Source organism: Stegostoma tigrinum, chromosome 21 (assembly GCF_030684315.1).
Source record: "Stegostoma tigrinum isolate sSteTig4 chromosome 21, sSteTig4.hap1, whole genome shotgun sequence".
NCBI classification, from domain to species: domain Eukaryota; kingdom Metazoa; phylum Chordata; class Chondrichthyes; order Orectolobiformes; family Stegostomatidae; genus Stegostoma; species Stegostoma tigrinum.
Window position 1 is genome coordinate 48045564 of NC_081374.1, and position 27041 is coordinate 48072604.

General features: G+C 42.6%; 1 protein-coding gene across 3 annotated transcripts in view; it reads left to right on the forward strand.

The window, feature by feature from the left end:
- LOC125463014 (lysine-specific demethylase 5B-like) overlaps window positions 1-27041 on the forward strand; it is a 212995-nt gene that overhangs the window by 21053 nt on the left and 164901 nt on the right. For all 3 annotated transcript variants that reach the window (XM_048553627.2, XM_048553631.2, XM_048553628.2), the window contains exons 6-8: window positions 10420-10516; window positions 18099-18208; window positions 26663-26821. In XM_048553627.2, the coding sequence (XP_048409584.1) occupies window positions 10420-10516; window positions 18099-18208; window positions 26663-26821 (366 nt within the window). The remainder of the gene's footprint in view (window positions 1-10419; window positions 10517-18098; window positions 18209-26662; window positions 26822-27041) is intronic.

Sequence of the window (27041 nt, forward strand, 5' to 3'; positions counted from 1 at the left end):
TAAATCCATAGCAGTCCAGACAAGGATGGCAGTTTCCTTCCCTAAGCAACATTAGTGAACCAGATGGGTTTTTCCAACAATTGACAATGGATTCATGGTTATCACTAGACTCTGAATTCCACAATTTCTTTTATTGAATTCAAACCCCTCCATCTGCCATGGCGGGATTCAAACAAACGTCCACAGAATGTTATCTGGGGCTTTGGATTAAAAACTCAGCAATAATACCACTGGGCTATCACCTCCCCCAAATATAGTATCGAGTGAACTGAATTGGCTGAAGATTGGCATCTGTAATGCTGTGATGACTGGAGGAGGCCAAGATGGATCATCCACTCGGCACATCTGGCTGAAAATCACTGAATGCTTCAGCCTTTTGCACAGATGTGCTGGGCTATCCCATCATTCAGGATAGGGATATTTGTGGAGCGTCTTACTCCAGTGAGTTTTTTTTAATTTGTCTATCACCATTCACAGCTGGATATTGCATGACTGCAAAGCTTAAATCTGATCTTGTAGGTTTGCTTAGCTCTGGCCATCACTTGTTGGCACAGTAATAGTGCAACAAAACATGTAGGTTATTCTCAATCAGAACTTGCTCCTCTAGCCACACAATTAAAGCACAGTGTTAACACTGGTATATACCTGAAGATGTGGAATATTGTCCAGGTATGTCCTGCACACAAAAGGCAGGACAGATCCAATCCAGCCAATTAATGCTCCATCCGTCTATACTTGATCATTGGTAAAGTGATGGAATTTGTCATCAACAGTATTATCAAGCAACACCTGCTGAGGAACACACTGCTTAGTGACACCTGAGGTTGGGTTCCACCAGGGCAACTCAGCTCTTGACCTTGTTACAGCTTGGAGTCAATCATGATCAAAAGAGCTGAATTCTAGAGTTGAGCTGAGTGTCAGCTCTTGACGATATCGAGGCTGCCATTGACAGCCATTTGAAAGCCTGGCCATCATCTACAAGGCACAAGTCAGGAGTGTGATGGAATACTCCCCACTTCCCTGGATGGGTGCAGCTCCAGTAACACTCAAGCTTGACACCATGCAGGACAAAACAGCCTGGTTGATTTGCACTACACCCACTCCCTCTACCAATGCTCAGTAGCAGCAGTGTGTACTATCTCAAAGATGCACTGCAGAAATTAATTTGAGATACTCGGCACCTTCCAAGCCCGTGACCATTTCCATCTGGAAGGACAAGGCAATAGGTGCATGGGAATACACAATCAAGTTCGTCTCAAGAGGCTCACCGTCCTGACTTGCAATATGTCGCTCCTCTTCCACTGTCACTGGGTCAAAATCCTGGAATTCAATCCCTAATGGCATTGTGGGTTAACCCACAGCAGCTGGTCTGCAGTTATTCGAGGTGGTAGCTCACCACCACTTTCTCAAGGGCATCTGGGTTAGGTAATAAACACTGGCCAGCCAGCGATGCCCACATCCCACAAATAAGGACCCCTGATCCTGATGATAACAATTTAAGGATGCAGGATATTTAAGCAACCGTGGATAGTCGGTCAAGGTGGAGGGGGGAGCTCTGTGGCTGAGTATGCTATTAGCACATTAGCGATGATGACCCAAGTTTCGGATAACCAGGTGTGAAACACTTTTTGGGTAGGAATGAAAAATTGTAGAAGCAAGTCACTTGGGGTTGTTGTATAGCTTCCTAAAAGCTTCTGGGAGTTTAAATTAGGAAATAATGAGAGCTTGTCAGAAAGACATGATGCTGATGGATGAATTTAATCTATCAACTGAAAATATCAAGACTGGCAAAAGGACCACAAATGAGGAAGTTCAGCAAATGTCTGCGACTTGCGACTTGTGACTTGGGACAGCATGTTTGTAGTTGGAGCTGACCAGAGAGCAGATAGTGGACAATGAGATGGGATTGATTTAATGACCTCATGGTGTAATTGAATTTTGCATTGTTTGAGGGAGAGGTGAGTGGATCTGGGGCAGATTTTTAAAAATTTAATTGAGGGGAAATTTTGAAGTCATGAAAGCAGTGCCCCTTTCAAAGTGAATTTTCAAATTAAGTTGAAAGATTAAAGATGCAGTGGCAAACATTTTAAGGTGATATTTCATTCTAAAATATACCAGATAAATACATTCCAACGGTAGGCCCATCATTTGTGGTTAACTGGAAATTTTAAAGTTAGTACCAAAGTAAAAGAAAAATAGTGTGTTATTATTGTGAACTGACAGGATAGATGTGGAGACAATGATTCTCATGGGAGAACGTAAGGAGTCAACTTTTAAATGGGTGATATTTAAAACAGTAAATTCAGATATTTAAATCAAGGAGTAATATTTTTCTGTAGAACTGATGAAAAGATGGTTGAACCAGAGTTCTTTGAATGTTTTTTAAGAGGTAGCTAGATTTTTTTAAAGCCTCCTGTGGGATATGGGTATTATTGGCTAAGTCAGCATTTATTGCTCATTCCTTGGAGCATAAGTCTATAGCACTATTGCTAGAATGTTGTCAGGACAGTATCCAGTGTCTCCAAGCTTTTCTTGATATCACATGGAGAGAATCTAAAGTGGCCGAAGACTAACACACTCATGCTGGGGACCACTGGAGGAGACAGGGCAGATGATTTAATTGTCACTTCTGGCTGAAGTATGTCGCAAAAGCTTCAGCGTTATCTTTTGCATTGATGTGCTGGACTTTTTCCATCACTTGACGATGTGGTTATTTGTGATGTTGCCTCTTCCAGTGAATTGTTGAATATCCACCATCATTCATGACTGAATGTGGCAGCACTTTGCATATGAAACATTGGTGGTGGGATTGTTTAGCTCTTTCTCACTTGCTGCTAATGCTGTCTGGCTTGCAAGTTGTTCTGATTTGTGGCTTTGCTAGGTTGATCCCTCATTTTCAGCTACGTCTGGTTCTGCTCTTGTATGCTCTCCTGCACTGTCCATTGAACCACAGTTGATCCCCTGACTTGATAGTAATGGTTGAATGGGGATATGCATGAGGTTGGAATATGATTCTGTTTCTGATGGCCCACAGTGCCTAATGATTGCCCAGTATTTAGTTGCTAGATCTGTTTGAAGCCTGCCCAGTTTAGCATGGTGATAGTCCCATACAGCAGAGTGGAGCTTATTCACCACAAGGCCTGTGTGGTGAACGCTCTTGCTGATTGTGTCACGGATGGACAGATATTCTCACCAATCTGCTGGCTGCAGATCTGAGGTCAAGTATGTTTGGTTTTTTTTCCCCTTTCTTCCAACTGCCTCACACCAATCTTGTAGTGGTGTCCTTTAGGAGCTAATCTGCTCAATGTAAGCATCTGATCATCTGGAGCCCTCAGAAGATGTTCACATTTGAGCCATAAGTGAGTTCCAGGTAAGTGACCTGAATTGTTGGTTGCCCAAGAATTAAAACCTGTAGCTCCTTGGTGACTGTAATGACTCATCCCATTGACCCTATCCCTATCCCTCATCTGATGCTGCACACCCCTTAGCTGGATGAACACAGCACTGCACTTCCTTTCCCTCCAAGCATTCAACCTCTCCTCACCCACTCATAGAATTAGTGCAGAAAGAGGCCATTTGGCCCAGCATGGAATCTCCGAAAAAAATCTCACCCAGACCCTATCCCCAGATCTATGGTTAATCCACCTAACTGGCAAATCCCTAGATACTCTAGTCATAGAGGTTTACAGCATGGAAACATGCCCTTTGGCCCAACTTGTCCATACTGCCCTTTTTGTTTTATTTTAAACAACTTAAACCAATCCCATTTATCTCCGTATCTGTCTAAATGACAAAATTGTACTAGCCTCTGACAGCCCATTTCAGACACACTCACCACCCTCTGTGGAATAAATTGCCCCTCTGGACCCTTTTGTATCTCTTCCCTCTCATCTTAAACCTGTGCTATTTAGTTTTGGACCCCACTACTATGGGGAGTCTCCGTCTACCTTATCTATGCCCCTTATGATTTTATGAACCTCTAAGATTTCCCTGTACCGTCCTATGCTGTAGGGAGAAAAGCACTAGCCTGTCCAGCCTCTACTTATAACTCAAACCTTCTGGTCCAGATATCATCCTTGTAAATCTTTTTCTACATTCTTTCTAGTTTAGTAATACCCTGTCTATGGTAGAGCGACTAGTATTGCAAAAGACGCATCACCAATGTCTTGTACAGCTGCGATGAGACATCCCAACTCAATGCCCTGTTGGATGGAAGCAAGCATGCCAAAAGCTGCCTTCACCACCCTGTCTACCTGTGATTCCACTTTCAAGGAGCTGTGAACCTGTACCCCTAGATCTTTTTGTTCTATAACACTCCACAGGGCCCCTGATGACTCTGCAAGTCCTGCCTTGGTTTGTCTTACCAAATTGCAACACCTGGATTTATCTAAATCAAACTCCGTCTGACATTCCTCAGCCCGCTGGCCCAGTTGCTCGAGATCTCACTGTATTTCCAGATAAACTCCTTCCCTGTCCGCTATACCACCAATCCCTGTGTCATCTGCAAACTTAGTAACCCCACCTCCTAAATTATCATCCAAATCACTTATATAAATCACGACCAACAGTGAACCCAGCACTGTTCCATGCGGCACACTGCTGCTCACAGTTCTCCAATCTGGAAAAACAACTTTCTGTCTTTACTGTCAAACAATTTTGTACTGAAATGGCCAGCTGTCCCTGGATCCCATGATATTTAACCTTACTTAACAATCCATCATGTGCTAACTTGTCAAAGGCTTTGCTAAAGTCCACATAGATAACATCTACTGCGCTGTCCTCATCTACTTTCTTGATCACCCCCTTGTTCTTTTTTAAAAAAAAACTTCAATAAAATTTGAGACAGACTTTCCCACACACAGCCATGCTGACTACCCCAAATGAGTCCTTGCTTCACCACATACTATGGTGCAGTTTTTTAGCATGGCTAATCCACCTAACCTGCACACCTTTGGATTGTGGGAGGGAGCCAGAGTAAACCCATACAGACACAGGGAGAATGTGCTAACTCAACACAGTCACCCAAGACTGGAATTGCATCTCAACCCCTGAAGCTGAGAGGCAGCAGTGCTTAGCAGTGAGCCACTATGCCACCCACGTCTGCCCAAATTTTCGACCAGTTGCATGACTTGTCTATATTGCATTGTAGACTGTCCTTGCAACTTCCTATTATTAAAACCGTAGCTACTTCAATTACAATTACATTGGGATGAGGGAAGAATCTTCTGCTTCGGTGAACAGGTACTATTGTGGAGTTCAAAACTTGCTCATACCATAAACCCACATTTCTGGCAAGTCCTTGAACAAATCTTCAGTTTACTCAAAGGTGATCTTAACCTGAAAATGATAGAGAAACAACGATGTGTTGATCTGCGTATTTGCCACACCTTTTACGGAAGATAAGATCCTCCTCGGGTACACCTTCTGGTAATATTCATTGGAGAATGGAGGGCATTGCTTCTTTGGGATTCAGGCCTGTAATTTGGCCAGGAGAAAGTGAGATCTGCCTGGTTGAGTTGAGCTCAGAATCTGCACTAGATGACCTCAAGACTTGAGTGTGTGCCACTTGAATCTGTTGCTGTCTTGATTCCTCAGTCAACACAGGCATCATCTTTACCATTCCACAAGAATCTAAAAACAGGAGTTGGCAAAAACATTAATTCAGTTTTGGACTGCCAACTGGGTATTCCTGGTGTTAAGGTCCTGTTCATGATAGTGGCTTGGATTTTGCCATTTGCGGTAGTGTCATAGGCTGTCAAATTGTATATTTTATTGTGTCCCTCAATTTTATTGTGGAACCTTCTTTAAAACCTTATTTAAAACATCTGTAATAATTGAATCCAACCCTATGTTGTTACTCAGCTTTGCATGTTTCTTTGCTAAATAAAGAAAAAATTCCTGTGTATGTTCTGGACACCAATCTCTGATTAGACAGTGTGATGTTAATGGGTTAACACCCCATGAATTGTTATGCTCCTTATTTTCTCATACAGGGGTATACGAACACTCTCTCAACTTGCTGCCCGAATAGGATTGGATGTGAAACATATGTAGGGTTGTGAAACATCTGTAAACATAAAAAACATTAAGCTCTGTAATCTTTATGGCTCTACCCTCGCTGCCTGCCCCTCTTTCTGCTGAAATGGCCAGATCAGTGACCTTTCATCAAGCCAGGCAGTTGTCACCATTTGAAATCGCATCCTGACATTATCATATACTTCTTGATGATCAAAGCTGTATCCTGTTCTCAGATGTAATAATTGTTTTACAAATCTGCCAATTCCAAGGGTATAAAAGCGGGGACTGTCCCTTGTTTGGGGAGAATTGCTCACAATACTCGGCACTTTGTGCTGGGTTGTGTTCAGCGATCCTCTGCAGCTTGTACTTGCTTAATAATAAAAGATTGTTTTTGTAACCAGGCCAGTGTCTTGCTCTTGTGTCAAGTCTGAGGGTCTCTGAAAAAGGGACCTAACAACAAGTTTGAATTTGAGAATACAGGAGGCATGATTAGTCAGTTTGCTGATGACCCCAAAATCAGCGGTATAGTGGACAGAGAGGGTGAGGAATGGCAACTGGAGTTTAATTCAGATAAATGTGAGCTGTTGCATTTTTTTTTGGGTGAGACAAGCTGGGCAGGACTTGCATATCAATGAAAGGGCCCTGGGGAGTGGTGTTGAACAGACACCTAGGAGTGTGGGTATATTGAGTGGCATCATAGGTAGTCAGTGGTGGTGAAGGAGGCATTTGGCATACTTGCCTTCAGTCAGAGCATGGAGTACAGGAGTTGGGATTTTATGTTACAAAATCCGAAAGATCCTACAAATTCATTAAAGACGAAGGGGTAACTAGGGAAAGAATAGGACCCTTTTAAAGATCAACAAGGCTGCCGATGTATGAAACCATAGTATCTGGCCATCTAAGTGAGCATTTTTCCACAGTAAACACTGAGAGGGATGTGGAAGATGGAGAATATGGGGAAATAAACAGTGACATCTTGAAAAATCTTCATATTAGAGTGGAAGAGGTGCTGGATGCCTTAAAATGCATAAAGGTGGAACCTTCTGTGGGAATCTAGGAAAGTGATTGCTGGGCCCTTTGCTGAGATATTTGTATCATTGATAGCCACAGGTGAGGTGCTGGAAGATTGGAGGTTGTCTAACGTGGTGCCACAATTTAAGAATCCTGGTAAGGAAATACCAGGGGGCTATAGACTGGTGAGTCTGATATCAGTGGTGGGCAAAAACCAAGTTGCGAGAAAAGTTCAGGTCTGGCAGCATTTGTGAAGTGTAAAACAGCTGTTCGGAGGAAGGGTCACCGGACCTGAAATGTTAACTTTTTTTAGCCTTCACAGATGCTGCCAGACCTACTGAGCTTTTCCAGCAATTTCATTTTTGTTCCTGATTTACAGCATCTGCAGTTCTTTTGGTTTTTTATTAGTGCTCGGCAATTGTTGGAGGGAATCCAGAGGGAGAGGATTTACATGTATTTGGAAAGTCTGGGCCTGATTAGGGATAGTCGTCATGGCTTTTTGCGTGGGAAATCCTATCTCACTAACTTGTTTGAGTTTTTCGAAGGATCGATGAGGGCAGAGCAGTGGATGTGATCTATATGAACTTTGACAGGGTTCGATGAGGTTCCTCACGGCAGACTGGTTAACAAGGATAGATCACATGGAACACAGGGAGAACTAGCCACTTGGATATAGGACTGGCTCAGAGGTAGAAGTCAGAGGATGGTGGTTGAGTGTTGCTTTTCAGACTGGAGGCCCGTGATCAAGTGTGTGGCAAGTACTGGTGCTGGATCTACTGCTTTCTGCCGTTTATATAAATGATTTGGTTTGTAACTTTGTAAATGAATGCAAAATTGGAGGTTGTAGTGGACAGCGAAGAAAGTTACTTCACCGTACAGTGGGATCTTAATCAGATGGGCAAATGGACAGAGGAGTGGCTGATGGAGGTTAATGTAGATAATTGTGAGGTGCTGCATTTTTTTTGAGCAAATCAGGGCAGGACTTATACACTTAATGGTAAGGTCTTGGAATGTGCTGCTGAACAATGAGACCATGGCATGCAGGTTCCTAGTTCCTTGAAAGCGGAGCCCCAGGTAGATAGGATAGTGAAGAAGGCATTTAGTATACCTGCTGTTACTGATTAGTGCAGCGAGAGTAGGAGTTGAGGTTGTGTTGTGGCTGTACAGGACATTGGTTAGGCCACTTTTGGAATACTGGTTTTAGTTCTGGTCACCTGCTGTAGGAAAAATTGTTAAACTTGACAGGGTTCAGAAAAGATTTACAAAGATGTTCCCAGGGTTGGAGGTTTTGAGCAATAGGAAGAGGCTAAATAAGCCAGAGCTGTTTTTCCTGGAATGTCAGACGTTGAGAAGTGACCTTTTTATAGACGTTTATAAAATCACAAGGGGCATGGATAGGATAAATAGACAAAGTCTTTTCCCGGGTTGGGGGAGTCCAGATCTAAAGGGCATAAGTTTAAGGTGAGAGGGGAAGACTTAAAAAGGACCTGAGGAGCAGCACTTTCAGAGGGTGATTGGTAGATGGAACAAGCTCCCAGAGGGACTGGTAGAGGCTATTACAATTACAGCATTTAAAAGAAATTTGGATAGATGCATGGATAGGAAAAGTTTTTCGAGGTTTATAGGCCAAACACAGACAAATGGGGCTATTTCAGTTTAGGAAACCTGGTTGGCATTGACAAGTTGGGTCACGATCTGTTTCTGTGCTGTATGACACCATGATCCTCCTCACTCATGTATTCCCTACCTCTGGCCCATGCCTGCTCTTCTGCACAAGAAATATCTACTGCACAGAACTAGCTCTGAGGAAGGCGTACTGGGCTGGAAATGTTAACTGATTTCTCTCAGATGCTGTCAGATCTGCTGAAATTTTTCAGCAATTTGTTTTTGTTCTTCTCTTGCTATCCCATTTCGATTCCAGTTTGAGTACTGTAATGTATTTGATTTGTGCCCTTGCCCTGATCTGGTCCAGATACACCTCCCAAAATCACTTTTTCTTGCATTGCGAAATGGTGTTTATCATCTTTTCCCATGACCTCTTCTTGTCTTCAAATGTTTTTCCATGTTGCCTTTTCTGCTTCTGTGTTTTAAAAAAAATGAATTTTTTGTAGCTGCATATTAATGATTTAATTGATACTTTGTCACCATTCAGTCAACCTTTGACTGTTCAAGTTCTAAAAACGCTTCTGAATTCTCCCAGTCAACTTTGCATTAGAAATAGTATCTGAATGTCTCCTGACAAATAGTTATTTAATCCTGGCATCTTCCTAATAAAGTGATGAAATATGTTTCCTGTAATGACAAACAGGTGCTAAAAGTAAAATCGCCACAGTCCTCCTGGATTGCAGGGTTGCTCTCATTGGAGAGAGGGTACTGGTGGTTTGACTTGAGAACCATCATGCTTCAGGTAAATGGAGAGGCTGAGCATGTGACAATGCTGTGGCTTTAAGAGATTGTTTTGTCCTGTTTGGTATTTGTTTTGAGATTGCAAGGCAAAGATGACAAACAGTCTGACAAATTCTGTCAAACCACCTGGAGTAAATAGCTTGGGTGGCCTTGGATTTTTAACAGCCTGAATGGGTGTAGCTGGCTCCCTCAGATCAGGATTTTTGGATTTTGGTTTTTCAATAGCATCAGAAGCTGTTGGAGTCTCAAGAGTTGGAAGCTTCAGTAAATATCTCCTCACTGCTATGCTGTCTGAATTTTCTCTTGATGTTTTCTCCTGTCCTAAAGTGGAGAATTGCGTTTGAGAATCTCTGAATTTGCCTTTTTGCCAAAGGATGTATTTTTTTGGATGCTACTAAACTGGAACAATGAATTAGTAATAGCCACTGTACCTATTTTGTTAAGTTGTATTAAGTTTGTTCTTTTTTATTTGTATTTTAGCTAGTGTTTAATAAATTGTCGCATTGCAACTGGGATTCGGCACTTCAAATTTGCCTTTGAAAGAAGCAAAAATTAGGGTCTAGGCTACCTTAAAATATTTTAACGGGCTCTGGTCTGATTCATAACTAGGAGAGCCCTTCATGGTAACCCCAGCTGATGTGGGAATTGAGCCTATGCTGTTGGCATCACACTGCACTGCAAGCTAGCATTCCAGGCTAGGCTCTTGACTATGGTGTAATCTTTGTCTTCTTAACTGAATTGAAGACCTATGTACAAATTCTCCAATTCCAAGCGCCTCCCAAAATTTCTGAAATTGGTGCTGTCTGTTTTAAGTTTCAACTCCAGTCGACTGACAAGTTTCCAGATGAGTCAACCAAATCTGAGGTTCAGATGTGCATGTAAAAATAAGCTCAACCACTTCTAATTCTAGCAGTTTCAAAATTGTTGAATGACTGGCAGAAATTTCTGTGTTTCACATTAGATCTGAATTGTTTTAATTGGTAGGTGGGATGCGTAAAGACAGAGGCGAGTGACATTATGGAGGTTCATGCTCATGCCTTACGACCTAAAACCAGGAGTGGATCAATGAAATGTGAAAGTGGTATGAATAAATAGTCTATTATTATTCTTCAATTCTCTGTTCAAAGTCAGATCGTTAGTGATTATTTACGAGCTGTAGCAGAGTGTGCTGTGACTACTTTTTAAACTTTTTTTTGATTTAGTGAATGGGTACCTGAGTGTCTCATTTTGGAATGGGAATTAAATATGCTTTTGGCATTTAATTTGATTTGCACACAAGCTGTTGAACCAACTGAAATAATTGCCCCCTATAATAATCTACTCTCCATGTTTCTATTCTGCTGAACATATTTCAGGTTCTGTATGTATAAATTGGAATTTGCCAAGAGTTGTTTAAGATATCCCTATTTAGCAAAAGCTGTGGTGCAAGTTAGAATGTTGTACGTCTTTTGTTGTAGCCAAATTACTCAAAGCATCATTTTCCTATGGTCAGGGTTCAGCATTCGTATTTTCTGTCCCGTTATCAGATTCTTAATTTTTGTTGTATTCTCTTGATAGAATTAATGAGATCATTAGTTCAATCTGGTGACCCTTCCTCTGAACTGATGGTAGCTGGGAAAATGTCAGTTTATAAGCAGAAAATAGAGAGGTGGATGGGGTAGGGAGTACATGATAGGATAGAGCCCAGAAGAAGAGGGTTGGACAGGCAAAGGAGTTTCTAATAATCAGGCTGGGAGGGTGAATAGTTGTTGATGGGGACTACTGGTGACTAACAACAGGTGGTATAATGGCAAGCTGTGATAACAAGGCCAGGTGTATGGGGTAGGGAGCTAGGACATGGCAGATTTTAAGCCCTAAAGCTATTGAACAAGATTGGGTCCAGAGGGCTGCAGGGTCCCCAAGAGGAAAATGAGGTGTTGTTCTTCCAGCTTGTGCTGAACTTCGCTGGAACACTGAAGCAAACCAGAGACAGATTGCACCATCCTGTTCCCTGGCCATTCAGGTGGCAGGATTCCCCAGCACCATTGTTGACAGGGCTGTCAACTGGGACCCACCCATCTCCTACACTTCTGCCCTCGCCCTCCTCTTCCCTCCTGCAACAGCAATAGGGTTCCCCATGTCCTTACCGACTGCCCCACCGGCATCCATGTCCAGAAGATCATCGTAGAACAGAACGTTACAGCATAGTACAGGCCCTTCGGCCCTTGATGTTGTGCCGACCTGTCATACCGATCTGAAGCCCATCTAACCTACACTACTCCATGTACGTCCATATGCTCATCCAATGACTACTTAAATGTACCTAAAGTTGGCGAATCGACAACCGTTGCAAGCAAAGCGTTCCATTCCCTTACTACTGAGTAAAACTACCTCTGACATCTGTCCTATATCTTTCACCCCTCAGTTTAAAGCTATGTCCCCTTGTGCTCGCTGTCACCATCCTAGGAAAAAGGCTGTCCCTTTCTAACCCTCTGATTATTTTATATGTTTCAATTAAGTCACCTCTCAACCTTCTTCTCTCTAACGAAAACAGCCTCAAGTCCCTCAGCCTTTCCTCATAAGACCTTCCCTCCATGCCAGGCAACATCCTAGTAAATCTCCTCTGCACCCTTTCCAAAGCTTCCACATCCTTCTTATAATGCGGTGACCAGAACTGTACACAATACTCCAAATGCGGCCGCACCAGAGTTTTGTACAGCTTCACCATAACCTCTTGGTTCCGGAACGCGATCCCTCTATTAATAAAAGCTAAAACACTGTATGCCTTCTTAACAGCCCTGTCAACCTGGGTGGCAACTTTCAAAGATCTGTGTACATGGACACCGAGATCTCTCTGCTCATCTATACTACCAAGAATCTTACCATTAACCCTGTACTTTGCCTTCTGGTTACTCCTACCAAAGTGCATCACCTCACACTTGTCTGCATTAAACTCCATTTGCCACCTCTCAGCCCAGCTCTGCAGCTTATCTATGTCTCTCTACAACCTACAGCATCCTTCATCACTATCCACAACTCCACCAACCTTAGTGTCGTCTACAAATTTACGAACCCATCCTTCTACACCCTCATCCAGGTCATTTATAAAAATGACAAACAGCAGTGGACCCAGCACCGACCCTTGCATTACACCACTAGTAGCTGGTCTCCAGGATGTACATTTCCCATCAACTACCACCCTCTGGCTTCTTCCAGCAAGCCAATTTCCGATCCAAACTGCTGTATCTCCCACAATTCCATTTCTCCGCATTTTGTACAATAGCCTACTGTGGGGAACCTTATCGAACACCACACCAACCGATTTACTCTCATCTACCTGTTTGGTCACCACCTCAAAGAACTCAATAAGGTTTGTGAGGCATGACCTTCCCTTCACAAAACCGTGCTGACTATCCCTAATCAATTTATTCTTTTCTAGGTGATTATAAATCCTATCCCTGATAACCTTTTCCAACACTTTACCAACAACTGAGGTAAGGCTCACCGGCCTATAATTACTAGGGTTGTCTCTACTCCCCTTCTTGAACAGGGGAACCACATTTGCTATCCTCCAGTCATCTGGCACTAGTCCTGTAGACAATGACGAGTTAAAGATCAATGCCAAAGGCTCGGCAATCTCCTACTTGGCTTCCCAGAGGATCCTAGGATAAATCCCATCCGGCCCAGGGGACTTATCTATCTTCACACTCTGTAGGATTTCTAATACCTCTTCCTTGTGAACCTCAATCCCACCTAGTGTAGTAGCCTGTATTTCAGTATTCTCCTCAACAACATTGTCGTTTTCTAGAGTGAATACTGTTGAAAAATATTCATTTAGTGCTTCCCCTATCTCCTCTGACTCCACAAACAACTTACCACTACTATCCTTGATTGACCCTAGTCTTACTTTCGTCATTCTTTTATTCCTTAAATACCTATAGAAAGCCTTTAGGGTTTACCCTGATCCTATCTGCCAACAACTTCTCATGTCTCCTCCTGGCTCTTCTGAGCTCTCTCTTTAGGTCTTTCCTGGCTACCTCGTAGCCCTCAAGTGCCCTAACTGAGCCTTCACATCTCATCCTAACATAAGTTGCCTTCTTCCCCTTGACCAGTGATTCCACCTCCTTCGTAAACCACAGCTCCTACGCTCTACAGCTTCCTCCCTGCCTGACAGGTACACACGCATCTAGGACACACAGGAGCTTTTCCTTGAATAAGCTCCACATTTCTAATGTGCCCATCCCCTGCAGTTTCCTTCCCCATCCTATGCTCCCTAAATCTTGCCTAATCTCCCAGCCTTTCCCCCAGCTATAACTCTTGCCCAGTGGTGTACACCTATCCCTTTCCATCACTAAAGTAAACATAACAGAATTGTGATCGCTATCACCAAAGTGCTCACCTACTTCCAAATCTAATACCTGGCTGGGCTCATTACCCAGTTCCAAATCTAATATGGCTTCGCCCCTTGTTGGCCTATCTACATACTGTGTCAGGAAGCCCTCCTGCACACACTGGACAAAAACTGACCCATCTATAGTACTCGAACCATAGTGTTCCCAGTCAATATTTGGAAAGTTGAAGTCCCCCATGACAACTACCCTCTCTCTCTCTCTCCTATCGAGAATCATCTTTGCTATCCCTTCCTCTACGTCTCTGGAACTATTCGGAGGCCTATAGAAAACACCCAACAGGGTGACCTCTCCTTTCTTGTTTCTAACCTCAGCCCATACACAGTTGACGAGTCCCCAAACCTCCTTTCTGCAACTGTAATACTGTCCTTGACCAACAATGCCACACCTCCGCCCCTTTTACCATCTTCTCTGTTCTTACTGAAACATCTAAATCCCAGAACCTGCAACAACCATTCCTGTCCCTGCTCTAGCCAAGTCTCCGAAACGGCCACAACATCGAAGTCCCAGGTACTAACTCATGCTGCAAGTTCACCCACCTTATTCCGGACGCTCCTGGCAGACACACTTCAAACCAACTTCTTGCTTGCCAATGCCATCTTGCTTCCCTGAAACTTTATTTCAGACCACCCTACTCTCAACCTTTTTCTATAGTCAAACTACAATTTTGGTTCCCATCCCCCTGCTGAATTAGTTTAAACCCACCCGAATAGCCTTAGCAAATTCCCACCCCCCCCAAAAAAAAAGGATATTGGTACCCCTCTGGTTCAGGTGAAGACCATCTCTCTTGTAGAGGTCCCACCTACCCCAGAAAGAGCCCCAATTATCCAAGATGCCAAAACCCTCCTGCGCCATCCCTGTAGCCACGTTTTCAACTCCTCTCTCGACTTGGTGCTGCTCCCCCTCCCCCTTAAGGATCCCAAAAACACGACCAGAGACATCATGCACCTTGGCACCTGGGAGGCAACACACCAACTGTGAGTGTCTCTCGTCCCCACAGAACCTCCTATCTGTCCCCCGAACTATGGAGTCCCCAATGACTACTGCTCTGCTCCTCTTCTCCCTTCCCTTCTGAGCAGCAGGGACAGACTCTGTGCCAGAGACTTGAGCCCCACTGCTTTCCCCTGGTAAGTCTCTCTTCTCCCCCCCCCCCCCCCCAACAGTATCCAAAACGGTATACTACTTGTTGAGGGGAATGGCCACAGGGGATCACTGCACTACCTGCCGGTTCCCTTTCCGTCCTTTGACCGTAACCCATCTGCCCTTTTCTTGTACCTGAGGAGTGACTACCTCCCTGTAACTCCTCTCAATAATCCCCTCTGCCTCCTGAATGATCCGAAGTTCACCCGGCTCCGGCTCCAGCTCCAGTTCCCTAACACGGTTTTCAAGGAGCTGGAGTTGGGTGCACTTCCCGCAGATGTAGTCAGCAGGGACACTAGTGGTGTCCCTTACCTCCCACGTTCTGCAGGAGGAACATTCAACTGCTCTGATCTCCGTTCCCATTATTCTAAATTCCCAAGACTGTTAAAAATATAGATTAAAAAATAAACTTGCTACCTTACTAATAAGGCACAGAACCTTTTTTTGGTAGGAGGAGGATGGGTGGGAGACACTACCGGAGTAGTGTTTTGGGTAACGCAACCACACAAATATATTACCTCACTTACTCACTCACCAGTCCTGTGTCTGCTCCTGCTCGGCGTACCTCCACCTATTCACGAGGTAAGCTTTTTGTAGATTCAAAAACAGTGACTCTCCGGCTTCCTGACAGGCTCCTGCTCCAAGCTCGCACTGCTGCTCAACCAGAAGTGGTTCAGATGCCATTTCTGCCACCTTGTCTGCCTTCTGCGGGGACTGTTCCGTCTGGGACACCCTCGTTCGCACTTGCTTCACTACCGACACCCCCAGCTATACCGCACCTTCCTCTGTAACTGTCGAAGGTGCAACACCTGCCCATTTATCTCCCTCCCCAGTATCCAAGGGCCCAACATACCTTCCAGGTGAAATAACACTTCACCTGCACTTCTGAGAATCTAGTCTACTGCATTTGTTGCTCAAGACGTGGTCCCCTCTACATTGCAGACAAGCAGCATAGGCTGGGTGATGGCTTTGCAGAACATCTACATTCTGCTTGCAAAAAAGACCCTCAACTACCTATTGACCCGCCACTTTAATGCATCATCCTGTCCCCTGGCCAACATCTGTCTCTGGCTTGCTTCAGCAAAGCTCAACACAAGCTGGAAGAACAACACCTCATTTTCTCCTTGGGTACCCTGCAGCCCTCCAGACTCAACATAGAGCTCAATAATTTTGGGACCTATTTTCTGCATTATAAACTGATGATTTCCTAGCCACCATCAGTTCTGAGGAAGGGTCACTGGATCCAAAATGTTAACAAGAGAAATGTTGTGGAGGCCTTTATTGATTGGGTCAATACAGTGTGCACCTGGAGGAACACAGCAGGTCAGGCAGCATCAGAGGATCAAGAAAGTTGATGTTTCGGGTTTACATCCTTCATCAGGACTGAGAAAGAGCAAAGGAGCTCACAAATAAAAGTTGGGGAGTGGTGGGGTAGTGGGGCTGGGGGAATGTAGGTGAGATGGTGATAGCTGGATGCAGGTATTTGGAGTGGTTTTGGAAGTCAGAAACTGAGCCTGATGTACCATTTTTGGTCCAGGTTCAGTTTGGCTGTAGCCCATTTTGAATTCCTGAGAGGGAGCTAAGTGGGGCAGTAAAGTAGGATGCTTTTTAAATTCCTTATGATAGAGGTCAAATTCAGTGCAACTAATGGAATTAAATCTGTTTAAGAATGCCTCATCTGTTTGGCCTCATTCAGTTAGAACAAAGAACAATACAGAACATGAACAGACCCTTTGACCCTGCAAACCTGTGCCAACACATTTTGCCCTTCTATACTAAAACTTACAGGATCCGTTTACCCCCTTCCCTTCCTATTCATATATTCGTCCAGATACTGCTTGAATGCTGCTATTGTCTCTTTCCACCACCACCTCTGGAAGGATGTTCCAGGCACTCACCACCCTTTGTGTGAAAAATGTACCTTGCGCATCTTTTTAAACTTCCTCCCCTACACCTTGAACCTGATTCCCCTAGCAATTGATCCTCCACCTTGTGAAAAAGCCTCATATTTTCCACTCTAAAAGATTATGAATGGCATAGATAAACTTCTATTAGGTCATCCCTCAAGCTTCTGATTTCCACTGAAAATGAGCACAGTCTATCAAACCTAGCTAAAATGCCCCATACCAGGCAACATCCTGGTAAACCTTTTTTCTGTACCCTCAGCAAAGCATCCACATCCTTCTGGTGGTGTGGTGACCAGAACTGCGTGTAATATTCCAAGTGTGGCTTAACTGAAGTTCTGTAAAGCTGCAGCATAACTTGCCTATCCTTCTATTCAATGCCCCTCCCAATGAAAGCATGCATGCCAAAGGCCGCCTTTCTTTTTGTTTATAACCTTTTCTACTAACGCTGCCCACCTTTTAGTGATCTAGGGACCTGCACACCCAGATCTCTTGATACCGATATCCCTAAGGGTCCTGCTATTCACTAATTTCTGCCTGTACTTGACCTTCTGAAATTCACCACCTCACATTTGTCCTGATTAAAATCCATCTGCTTTTGTTTTTCTATTTTTTTTTTGGTGGCTATGTTGTCAACTGTCTATACCTGCTGTATCTTCTGAAAATCCTCCTCCACTATCTGCAACTCCACCAATCTTTGTATCATCCACAGACTTACTAATTATACCAGCCACATTTCCCTTCAAATCATTTGTCAACCACAAGCAGCTCAGGTCCCAGCACTGATCCCCGTGGAACATCACTAGTCACAGCCTATCTTAATATTTTTTTAAGACACGCAACACCTTTTCCATTTTACTAGCGACTTGACTTAGAAATGTGACACTCCCTTCCCTGAGATCATCCATCACTAACTCCTTGTTACCAGCCAGTAAAAATCTGTCCATGTTCAGGGCAAATTTGACCATAAACCTGAAATACTCATTTTAACAAATATAAAATTTGGGCTATGAAATAGAAAATGAATGGCATACTTGGGTGATCATTTGATACGAGAATGAGGTTCATTGCAGAACAGTAGAATTTGGTACTCTAATATACACCCTGATCTGGAAATTCATTGATTATTCAAAATAACAAGTATTCCATTTCCCTTCATGTAGCAATACAATAAAGAATTTGTTCAGGTTTCTGTTAGTTCTGAATGAGGTATCATTTTATTAAAATCCAGAGAAGTACAATATGCATGGAATGAAGAAAGAGGGAAGTGAGAATCGTTCCACTGATTCAGAGCGTGCCAGGCCACTCAGAAACAACAGGAATATGACCACCTCGAATATAGTAAGTATAATCAAGCTATTTTTGTGTAATGCATTGTAATATTCTTGGTACAGATTTACTGTCTTTTTCACTTAATAATTTGCCTCAAAATGTTTAATGCTTGTGTAGTACAAAGGACTGGTGGACCTCTTGTATTTGTTACACTGTCAGCTAGACCTAGTTTTTAAGAATGAAAAATGTCTTTCATTCCAAAACAAACAGGTACTATTCTGAGCGTACCTGAGTCCGCCCTCTTTAAGAAAGAAAGCTAGTTTCCGTTCAGGATTGAGGGAATCCTGAGTACGGAAATGAAGGGAAATTATGTCCCCTTTTCATAGCAATCCGCTGCTATAACTTGAAATTTAAAGGTCTGATGGTCACTGACAGGTAAGTATACAAGTTAGTGTCCTGGAAGGGTAGAGCATGCAGATAAGGGACAGAATCTGGTTTGGCTGGGGGTAGAGGTTATTTGGGTCGGGTCTGAAGGGGGAGGTGGGGTTAAGTGGGGTCAGCTCCAGAGGAGAGGAAAGTAAGTGGGTTTGGGATGCAAGGTAAATATGGGGTCAATGAATAGTTACTTAAGCTGAAAGACTTGTGCTAAAAAGAGGGGTTAATTTCATCTGATGCTGGTGGGAAGGAGTTGTACTTTGGGGATGGGCTGAGTCTGAATTGTCTGAAATCCCAAGTCTTGGGGCAAGAATGCATATTCATTCATTCACTCGATTTGGGAATCACTGGAATGTGTTCTTTTAATTGTCTTCAGTGATAGTAAATCACTGAAGGTTTATGTTGTTATGGCAAGATTTAAAAGGGACTTCAAGGGCAACATTTTCATGCAGAGGATGGTGCATCTATGGACCGAGCTGCCAGAGAAGGTGGTGGAGGCTGGTACAATTACAACATTTAAAAGGCATCTGGATGGGTACATGGAAAGGAAGGGTTTACAGGGATATGGGCCAAATATTGGCAACTGGGATTTGATCAGTTTAGCATATCTGGTCACCATGAATGAGTTAAACCAAACGGTCTGTTTCCATGCTGTGTAACTCTGACACTGTGGCTTTGCAGTAGTACTACAAATTGAACTAATCTAGCCCTAAAGGATAATGCTGCTGGACTGGATTCGCAGCTGGTGGCGAGGAAACCACCAAGAAGGCAAAACACTACCTCATCTTCCCAAGTCTGCCTGCAGCAGATGCATCTGTCCATAACATTATTGGTAAGAGTGACCATCACGCAGTCCTTGCAATAGGAGGCAAAGTCCTTCCTTTGCATTGATAAAACCTTACATTGTTTAGTTTGGCGCAGTCACTTCAAATAATTCAAGACTGAGCATCCATGAATGACCATGAAACCAAGAGATCAACCCAGGTTCAATGAAGAGTGCAGGAGGCCATGCCAGGCGAGGACCAGGTATTGACTGGCAAAGCTAAAAATAGGACTACTTACATGTGAAATAGCATAACTATCAAGCAGTAGGCACAGTGAACCGATATAACAACAGCAGTGAATCAGATTGAAGTTCTGCAGTCTTGCCACATCCAATCATAAATATCCTAGAGGATACCATTGACCAGAAATTGAACGAAACTAGCTGTATGATTACAGTGCCTACAAGAGGAAGTGAGTGACTAGGAATACTGCATTTCATTCTGTCTTCCCAAAGCTTGCCCGCCATTGAGAAGGCACGAGCCAGGAGTGTGACAGAGTGCAGTTCCAACTAAACTGAAGGAGCTTAACACCAACCAGGATAACACTTGATTGAGACCTCTGTTACTGTCTCTCTGTTCTGTTGTGCGTGTGTTTTCGCAGTCGCTGTCCCCTCTGCCCCTGCCCAGTAGCAGCACTGAATACTGTTCACAAGATGCACTGGAGACATTCAGTGTGAAATTTTTGTTTCTCATAAACACTTCCATCTAGAAGGAATGGGAATGGCAGCAGTTACATGGGAACATTGCCATCTGTAAGTTTTTCCCCAAGCCACTCACCACCCTGATTTTGAAGGAATGGTGATGTATACTTTTGTCGTTCTGTCAAAATTCTGGAACATCCTTGTTAATGACATTACGGGTCTCCCTGCAGCACATGGACTGCCCTTGAAGAGGGCAACTCACCACCACCACTTCACGCAACTAGAGATGGGCAATAAATGCTGATCTTGCGAGTGATGCCTGCACCCCATGAGTGAATTAAAATAAATAGTTAGGCAGCAATTTCAGGGAGTTCACCCAGTAACTGAACGAACACTGACTTAATTCCCATGTGTCTATAGCTCTTATTTTATTAGGTAACACATCACCACTTTGGAAGGAACCTCGGTGAATGAATCAATGCATGTTGTAGATGGTGTACACTGCTATTGCTATGTGCTGATGGTGGAGAGGTTTGGTGAATGTGTAATCTGTTGAATGGGTGCTGATTAAGTAGGATGCCTTGTGCTAGATAATTAACTTCTCTAGCTTTCCTGGCATTGTGCTCATTAAGACAGGTCAAGGGTGTTTGATGACACTGCTGGCTTTACTTTGAAAATGGTGGTCATGCTTTGAGGAGTTGGGCGCATTGTTACTGGCTGCTGAAATCCAGACTGCTGACTCACTGGAGCTACAGTATTAATGGGGCTGGCTGGCTCAGTTTGTGATCGAGAAACTTACGGGCTCTGATATGAATTCAGTATTTTCAACATAGCATTGACATTGAATATTAAGGGAATTGACTAGATTCTCCAGCTGGCAATGCTTATTGTTTTGGCATTTTGTGTGACATGTATATTTGGCAATTGCCCAGCCTGACTGTGGGCCATGTCATTATCTGAGGAATAATGAATGATACTTTTGTAGTGTTAATGTTTCAAGTCTAGTGACCCATCTTCAGAACTGTGCTGAAGAAGAGTTTCTAGACTCACCATTCATTCTGCTTCTTGCCGCAGAGGCTGCCAGACCTCCTGAGTTCTTCCAGCAATTTGTTTTCTTCCACATTTCTAGCATCCACAATTCTTTGTGTTAAGAAATATCTATCTTTGTGCTAGTTATGTAGTTTAGTCTTGATTCACATGGGACTTTAGTAAAACTAAAGTCATTGATGCTCCGTCAAATGCTACATTGATGACAAAAGGCAGTCACTCTCTCTCGCTTTTAGAATTCAGCTCTCTAGACCCTGTTTGGGTTACGGCAGTAATGAAGTTTGGATTGAGATCCTGGTAGAACCAAAACTGAGCTTCAGTGAAAAGGTTATTGCTAAGCAAATGGTGCTTGATACTATCATCAACGATTGAGAATAAACTGATGTAGCAGTAATTGACCAGGCTGCATTTGTAAAGCTTTTGCATATAGAGCAAAATATTTGTGTTGTCTTGCACATGCCAGTAATGTAAATGTTCTGGTGCACAAGGAAAACAGTAAAGATGTTAGCACCTGTAGCCTTTCCTGTACACAGTGCCAGCAATTGCTTCTGCAGTAAAATTGAATGATTATGAATTGGCTGAGGAGTGGGCATCTATGATATTGAGGATCTCTGGGGTAGTCAGAGATGAGATGTGATGGTAGTGAGAAACTTTGACTTGATTTGTTGCTGTGGGATTGGTGACCTCCAGTGTATATAGCAGAAAGCTTCTGCTGTTTTGTTTGTAGTTGTGCACTTTAACAAGCTGATAAAACTGTCCAATATTTAAGTGTGCATGGTCCTGTTGCTGCTGTGGTATGCTGGCTTCTTTCAGTCAGACATGGTCTCTTGTCCTTGACGGTAATGGCATAGAGATGGATATGTTAATCCATGTCTGCCACTCAAAGGGGCCTCAGGTAGATGCATTGGTTTACACATGTACCAATCAGCATAGTTTGTTCGGAGGTATAAAAACATATTCCCTTTTTACATTTGGTATTCTTTTGAAATTGTTGATAAGTTCAAGACAAAAAGCTTTCACAAACACTTTTTCCATCAATGCAACCTATACAACCAATCAACAATTTATTATTTCTCACTGGAGTGTGTTCTGAGGAAGGGTCACTGGACCTGAAACGTTAACTCTGTATTCTCCTTCACGATACCTGTTTGAGCTTTTCCAGCAACATTTTTGTTCCTGATTTTCAGCATCCGCAGTTCTTTCGGTTTTTAATAACTTTTATTAATCGTTGTTTGCTGTTCAATATTCTCTCCAATCTACGGACCCACCAGAATTAACATTGCAGTATTACATACTATATCTTGCAGTTTCAATACCCCTTTAACTTCCTTAGTTAGTCACTGATTCATCCTTCCCTTTCTCTGGAATGTGTTGCAAACATATTGAGTTTTAAAACAAACCTTTCTACATGGGTCTAGGCCTGAAACGTCAGCTTTTGTGCTCCTGAGATGCTGCTTGGCCTGCTGTGTTCATCCGGCTCCACACTTTGTTATCTTGGATTCTCCAGCATCTGCAGTTCCCATTATCACTGATACCTTTTTCTATCGTCTGCCCACAAGCAGATTTGATTCCTTTTTTTAAACAGTACCATATTTCTCCCCTTTTCTTTGTAGACCTTCTCAGGTTTTAACCAAGTCAGTGTTGTAAAGCTACACTGGAAATTGTTTCTCACGTGGAGGTGAGGTTTGCAATTCGGGTGTGTTGTCAAACATGTATGTCTGCCTCTTTTTAATTCTTCAATTAGAAATAACTTGAGCTCAAAAGTGTTCAGAGAAACCAGTTTATCAATGTACTTTTTAAGATTGAGTTAGCAGGGTGGAATTCCTTTGTTCGGTCATTGGGTAGCGTGCAGTTGAGATGTTCCTGATATTTCTTCCTTAAAATTTGTTGAAGGTCATCTGAAGAAGTTTGCCTCAATGTAACTTTTAGTTCATTGGCCGATGAATAAAGTTGATCATTTGCAGGGGGTTGGAAGACGGGTTGTTGACTGACATTTTTCATTTGTAACCTGGACTTGAGGGTTTTGCTGTCATCTGTAAATGCTGCATGAAGCTGTACTGATGTCTTAACAAACTTATTGTTTCAAAGTAGTATGATTTATAAGGTAAAACCTGAAAGAACTGCGGACGTTGTAAATCCAGAAATAAAAACAAAGTTGCTGGAAAAGATCAGGTCTGGCAGCATCTGTGAAGGGGAAAAACAGAGTTAATGTTTTGGGTCCAGTGACCTTTCCTCAACTGCATTAGAAGGTAGTTGCGCTCAGCACTGGGAATCATATCATAAAGTCCCCTTTTGGGAAAGGGGACAGTTTTTGAAACCAAGGCTTACATTGCAGATGACTAAATGTCCATGTCCCATCGTAGAGGTTAAGTGGAGTGTCATTAAAACTCCTTGACAAGATAGGGTTAAGTTGCAATCCTGCTGTGTAGAGATTTTCTTTTGAAGACCATATTTCTCTGTGTGGCAGTTTATAATGTAATCTTTAGCATTCCAAAAGAGCAGGGGGAAACGGAGGGCAAAACGTTTTAACTGTCTCTCTTCCCAGATGTTTTGAATTTCTCCAGCATATTTTATTTCGTGTCTCAAGTATCAATAGAATTTTGCTTCATGAGTTAGTATTCCAATACCACCAGCATACGTGAGGCACTGGCTAACCTCAACCTCAACTTCTGAACTTCTGGAAGGTTACAATAGAATCCAGTCACATGAATATAGCAGCCATCTTTGGACTGTTCAATATTCTCTGAAAACAGTTAATATATGTTTTATGTTTAAAGGTATTTACCACTGTAGGTTTTTAATCAGTTTTTGATGACTGCAATTTTGAGCATTCTGAACTAGCTTTTTCAACAACTACCACTGTCTTGATTGACTCAGCCGTTAACCTCGTTAGTTTAGCGGCTCTGTCTGCATGCCCTCATCGTTATCCATTAGTTGAAGTGCTAGTTTGTCCAAACTTCTCTCCATCTCTGAATGTGACATTCAATCACAGTGATTCTGCAACTTGAGGGTGCCTTTGTTTTGAGGTATTTTCTGATTCCTGTCTCATTGCATGATCCTAGTCCAGTACAGCCTGCTCTCTGCTTAGCTGTAGAACATGATTCTCTAAGAAACTGTGCTGAAAACACATTTTTATTCATTCACTGGAGGTGGATGTCATTGGCTGCACTAACATTTATTGACCATTGTCATTTCCCTTGGAAATTGCTAGTGTGAGCTGCTTTCTTGAGCCACTGCATCTATACTGTGTAGGTGCACCCACAATGCTGTTAGAAAGGGAATTCAAGATTTTTGACCCAGCAACAATGAAGAAACTCATTAGAATAGTGTTACGGGAAGCTTAGAGAAAGGTGGTGGTGTTTCTGTGCATGTGCTGCCAATGTCTTTATGGGTTGTAGAGATTGTGGGTATGCAAGATATTGTACAGGGAGCCATGGTGAATTGCATCTTGTAGATAGAGTACCAATTGCAGTACGATGGTGGTATAAATGTTTGTGGTTGTGCTGCCAGTCATGGGGGGCTACTTTGTTCTAGATAGTGTCAAGCTTTTTGAATGTTGTTGGATCTGCATCCATCCCAGTATGTGGAGCATTTCACCACCACCTGACTTACCTTTTTTGTAAGTGGTGGACAGTCTTTGGATGGGTAGGTGAGTAACTCACTGCAGGATTCCTGGCCTCTGGCCTGCTTTTGTACTCGGTAACTGTGACTGATCCAGTTCAGTTTCTGGTCACTCCTGGGATGATAGTGGGAGAATCAACAGTGAAAATGCTATTGAATGTTAAGGAGCAATGTTTAGATGCGTGTAGTTCCTTCATTTTTAGGTGGCTGAGATAGCTAGTATGGAAACTGCGGTTAGATGAGCTTCTGTGAATTTTGCATGGCATCTCGTAGATAATACACATTGCTGCAACACTGAGTAATGTAGAAGGAATGGATGTTGAAAATGTTATTTGGGGTGCCAGTCTGCTCAGTAGCTTCATCTTGCATGGTGTCAAGCAATGACTGTCATACTTGTTTTTTTTTCTGCACAGGCCCCAATTATTTTTTCTGTTTTATTCCATTCTCCAGTGCAGTTGTTGTTGTTAGGAGGCCTGTAAACCACAACCACAAATCATTTTGTTCACAATTTCTCAGCCCTGCTCAAAGTGAACGACTGTACATTCTGAGATTTTGAACTAAAATAACCTACTGTGATGTATCAGTGCTATTCTTAGTTAACATGGCTACCCTTCTACTTTCCTAGCTTGTCCTTGGTGCATCTTTTGAATATTCAGGTTTTAGTGTTATTGTCTTGTCATGTCTACAAAACTTTGTAACGACAAAAATTCCTTTGTTAAAGTATACTTACAGCCTTGTGTGAATGAATGTGACAAATGAATATGAGCTGTAACAAATTGTGGTAATATTGAATTTAACTTGTCCAGTGTTATCATTAGGCTTGGAAACTACGAAACCCGTTTCAAAAAACGTGTCACCAAGAGTTCAGTACGTAGGGGGAAAGGAAAATCTTTTACTAACCACATGAAAGACTGCTGATTCATAAGTTCTTTTAAAAAAGCAAAATATTTACATGTCCTGTCGCGAAGATGTGATTCTTGACCGATTGATTCACAGTTGAGCATTCATAATGGACCCAGCTATAATCTCAAACTTTGAGCAATGTATACAATTGAGTCTTACTGAATTTGCAGAAGCAAGTCACTAATGGGTTTTGCCAAGGTGCATGAGATAATGTATCAATCAATACACTCCAACAAATATGTTTTTAACTCAATTGAACTTTGCAGGCTTTTTTCAATTTTCAAGGCTTCAGGATTTCATTCACTTCAGATCATGAATCTTGAACAGCTTAAAGCTACCCTTCAGAAGCCCATATGCATTTTCCACAAAATGTTGGTTCTCATACTGGAGTAAATTATGATTAATATTTATGATATATTAATTGAGTGCTTGAATTTTGGGGATAAAGTAAAGCCCTTGAAAGAGTAAAGCTGGGTCCTGTTTTATCTTGGCACAACTTCAAATGGTTCAGTAGATTTTTGTTTTATTCCCTTAGAATCCATGCATTGTCACCTTCCTCTGGCAGTAATGGGATCTGCTGTCACTGAGTGATCTTGCATTTTTTTTTGGGAGCCTGCCTGCCCTTATTTGAAATGAAGGTCTGTGTAGACTTCGGTAAAACTCTTTTGTAAGGTGCAAAGCTACCAGGGAAGACTGATTCAGAGGAAAACTAAGACTGAGAGATGATTGAATAAATTATATGCAGTTTCAAACATAGGCACTGTAAAATATTTTACACTCTCCGCTTATTAAAACAAGGGCACTCCCTTGGCAATGAACAATGGTCTTAAAATGGCCATGAACCAATACAACAGGAAGTTCTGAAAAATCTCATTCTCTGAGGAGAAATTTGTTGTCACACATGGATCTGAGCATTCCACATAATTTCCAAGAAAGCTGGATTAATATGGGAGGGTGGAATGAAAAGAAAACTCTTTACTTCATCGAATCCTAATTCACGATAGTGGAAGGAGGCTGTGAAGCAGACTGTATTATGTTTGTTCCTTTTGTAGGTGGACCTGTATGTTTGCTTGATCTGTGGACAAGGCAATGAAGAGGATCGACTTCTGCTCTGTGATGGCTGTGATGACAGTTACCACACCTTCTGCTTAATTCCACCCCTACAAGATGTTCCTAAAGGTGATTGGAGGTGCCCAAAGTGTCTCGCTCAGGTTGGTAACTGGACTCCTGCTCTGTTCTTTGAGAATCATACAGAAGAATGAATACTGTTTCGCTGCTTTCTGTATTGTTTCAATCTTCAATGTTACAACACAATTGAATAAGAACAAAACAACTTAAATTGAAGCTTTGAAGTACGAGAGGTTTTTTATTCTAGGGGTGTGGGTGTTATTCATTTATTCTTATTACTCATCTCACGTTGCCCAGAGTGTC